The sequence below is a fragment of the Vigna unguiculata genome, chromosome 3, assembly GCF_037176805.1.
Source record: "Vigna unguiculata cultivar grain cowpea cultivar isolate G323 ecotype 2 chromosome 3, ASM3717680v1, whole genome shotgun sequence".
NCBI classification, from domain to species: domain Eukaryota; kingdom Viridiplantae; phylum Streptophyta; class Magnoliopsida; order Fabales; family Fabaceae; genus Vigna; species Vigna unguiculata.
Genome location: NC_140794.1, coordinates 587,587 through 591,301, shown reverse-complemented (window position 1 = coordinate 591,301; position 3,715 = coordinate 587,587). Strand labels below are relative to the sequence as shown.

General features: G+C 36.6%; 1 protein-coding gene across 1 annotated transcript; it reads right to left on the bottom strand.

Annotated features, from left to right (window-relative positions):
• Positions 1–205: 205 nt before the first annotated feature.
• On the bottom strand, positions 206–3,360 carry LOC114179719 (receptor protein kinase TMK1-like). Its single transcript, XM_028066143.2, has 2 exons — positions 950–3,360; positions 206–774 (listed from the first exon to the last, which is right to left on the bottom strand). The coding sequence occupies exons 1-2, from the start codon at positions 3,186–3,188 to the stop codon at positions 293–295; spliced, it is 2,721 nt and encodes a 906-aa protein (XP_027921944.1). The 5' UTR covers positions 3,189–3,360; the 3' UTR covers positions 206–292.
• Positions 3,361–3,715: the final 355 nt, after the last annotated feature.

The window sequence follows — 3,715 nt, the reverse complement described above, 5'->3', positions numbered from 1 at the left end:
AATAAACATGATGCATACTCACTGATAAAAAAATAATTTAGGATAATAATAATAATAATAATAATAATAATAAAATAAATTATATTCCTATAACTTATTTCTTGTATTTTAAATGTTCTAAAATGTTTGGTTTAAAAAAATATTGATCTTAGGATATTGTTTATGAAATGTAATAAGGACAGAGTGTGAGAAGAGAAACACTGTGTTAGAAAAAAGTGAGTAACTACATTAAAGTTGACATTACAGTTTATTTGTGATCACTCTTAAAAGTTGCAATTACAAAATAGTGAGTTTATGGATTTGATTTTGTGTTGTTTGCATTAAGATATTCTGATGAAGAAGTTACATCAATGATGTGGCTATTTCCCTCAAACTGTTTCCATCTTTCGAGTGCTTCTGGTAATGTCATATCAAAATCAATTTCATCTGCTTCATTAACGTTTGTTTCTGAAGGCTTCCACACTTGAACAAGAGGAGACAACACATTCACCACATGACTCATGTCAGGGCGTTGGTGAGGCTCCCTTGCACAACAGTGTCCTGCTAACCCTGCAACAGTGCTAATACTCCATAATGTTTCCTCATCAACCTTAATTGTTGGGTCAATGGTTGTTATGAATGAATCTTTGTTTATTAACATCTTGCGAAACCACGTAACGAGGTGGATGTTCTCTTCTGGTTGACTATCATCAAGTGCCTTTCTTCCTGTTATCATCTCCATAAGAATAACTCCAAAACTATACACATCAACCTTTGTGGTAAGTCTCCCAGTAGCTGCATAATCATGCATGATATTCTCATATTAGTGCATTGAATATTTACATTTTGAGTGTCTATTCTGATGCATAAGAAACAAAGTTACGTTTAGCAAGCGTGTAAACGAAGATTATCCAAGTGGGTAAGAAAAAAAACATAGCTTTTTGAAAGAAAAGTTTGAATGTTAATGTACCTGCATATTCTGGTGCCATGTACCCAAAAGTTCCTGCTAATCTAGTTTGAAACGAGGTTTTCCCTTCAGGAGCAAGTCGAACCAGTCCAAAGTCTGATACTTTAGCTCGCATATCATTTCCAAGCAAAATGTTGGATGGTTTAAGATCTCTGTGAATGAAAATTTGTTGTGCTAAACCATGGAGATATTCAACACCTCTAGCAACATCCAAGGCAATATTGAGTCTTATCTTCCATTCAAGTGGTTTTAGCCCCTCTTCTTTCCAATTGATCAAGTGTCTACTAAGAGCACCTTGAGGCATGCATTCATACACAAGAAGTCTCTCACTACCATCTAAGCAAAACCCCAAGAGTGCAACCAAATTTCTGTGTCGAACCCTGGTGAGCACGGCAATTTCAGACGTGAACTCACTCGACCCTTTTTGATCTACAAATCCTGTTGATTGCATCCTTTTCACTGCAATTTTTGTCCCATCGTGCAATTCCCCTTTGTATACAGTGCCAAAACCCCCTTTTCCCAAAATGTTTCCTTCACTAAAGTTGTTAGTTGCTTCTTTCAAAATCTGAATTGGAATTAACATGTTACTAGCTTCTCCTTGATAAACACTCTGTGCAGAACTTAATGATAAACTAATATTTCCTTCTACGTGACCTCCACTGTTTATCTTTACAACATTTCCATCCCCATAACGAGGAGGTACCACAAACGTGGTTTGGTTTTGAAGCTTACCCTTGTACTTTTCCTTTCTCCTAAACTTAACAAGTATCAAAACCCCGACAACAAGTATAATAACAACCAGTATCGTAATTCCAATAATCATTGGAGTATTATTCTTGTTTGCCTTACCTACATTACTTGGAATAGTTTGTTCATTCTTTCCAATGTCAGGATTGCCTTCATATTTAAGTTCCACACCTTCACGAAATGATGGCACTTTGCCGTATATATGATTGTTGGAAACATCTAACTCTTCTAAATGAGGCAAAGTAGCAAGTTCTTCTGGTATAGTACCCGTGAGATTATTGTTAGCAAGAAATAACTTTGTCAGCGAAGTAATACCAGCAAAACATGGACAAATAGTGCCAGACAAACCCATGTTTTGAAAGTTGATAACCGAAATATTTCCTCCAGAACAAATTATACCTGTCCATCTATTTGCACATGGATCATTACCCTGCCAACTTTGAGCAAAATTTAAAGGATACCCAAAAGGTTGAACAATAGATAATAAAACATTTACAAGGGGACTGCATGATTGCCCCACCACATTTGTGCAGTATTGGTTTCTCCCTCTATCCATGTTGTTGTCCACTCCCACACCATTCTTGAACATAGGAGGGGATCCTTGAAGAAGGTTGTTTGTTAAGCTCACAGACTTCAAACTTGGTAAAGCAACTAAAGAGGGTGGAACAACACCAGTCAATTGGTTATCCCTCAAGTTCACATCATAAAGTTGATCATGGTGTGCCAAATCTGGTATAGGGCCAGTGAAGGAATTCCCATTAGCCCATATTTGCTTCAAAGATACCATTTTGCTTAACACCGCAAGGGTGCCATTGAGTTTAGAGTTGCTGTTTTGTCCATTCACCAGAAGATTTTCTATTGAACTACCTGCAAAGCTTGCAGGCAACCCACCTTCTAAAAAATTATCAGACAAAGCTAAGAGAACCAAACCTGCAAAAGGACCATCTTTGCCGAAAAAGTTTGGGATTGTCCCAGCAAGGCCAGTGCTTTGAGCACTGAAAGTTTGTAGTGCGACACAATCTTTGAGACTGTTAGGAATGTTCCATTGAGAGAACGGGACGTTGTCAATTCTCACCTCTTGCAAACTGCTCATGCCTTTGAAGAAATCAGTAGGAAATAAGTTAAAGTTGTTGTCATGGATTATCAACCTCTGCAATGATTTTGCGAGGTAAGGGAATGCCCCTGTAAGATTATTGTCTTGACACTCAAAACGTGTCAACGCTGTTAACATCACAAGCTCTTTGGGGAGAGTCCCTCGGAGGTTTTGATTCCCAATCTGAATAGCTTTCACACGTTTTGATGAATCACACACAACATGTCTCCATTTGCATACATCTTCACCTATCCATTCTAAGCTATCAGGGGCATTGATCGTGCTCTTTAAAACTCCCATCACCGCTGCATCTTGACACTTGATCGAGATAACAAGGAAACAGAGAATGAAAAGAAGATCATAAAATAAGGGACCTCCAAAACCCAGTTCATGCTTCCTCATATTTAATCACCTTTTTCAAATCATATGAAGAAAAAGAAGATGACAGTGGAGAATCCCAAAAGGGTTTAAGGGGGTGGTGGTGTTGATCACATTGCATCTGATACGGACATGGAGGAGAAGCCCTCCAATGAAAGAAGCGAAATGCAGAAGGAAAGAAATTGCAGATGAAAGTTTTGTTCAGGTAAAAGAGAAAATGGTGGAAGACACATGCATGTGTGGACCCTATTCTCTGGAAGTTTCAAAATCAGTGGTTTGCATTGCATGTTTTAATTCCACTCTTCGGAGTGAAAGTAGTGTTTGTAGTAAATTATTTCCATTTAAAAAAATAAAAATTAGTAATATTTTTACATATAGACTAAATATTTGTTTTTCTTTCATTATTATTATTATTATTATTATTATTATTATTATTATACACTTGGGGTGATAAATACTTAATTTTGTTAAACTAAAAGTATAATACAAAAATGAAGAAAGTTAATATTTCTTTATGGTTAGATCTCAACTTGACAAAAACAAATTGGTTT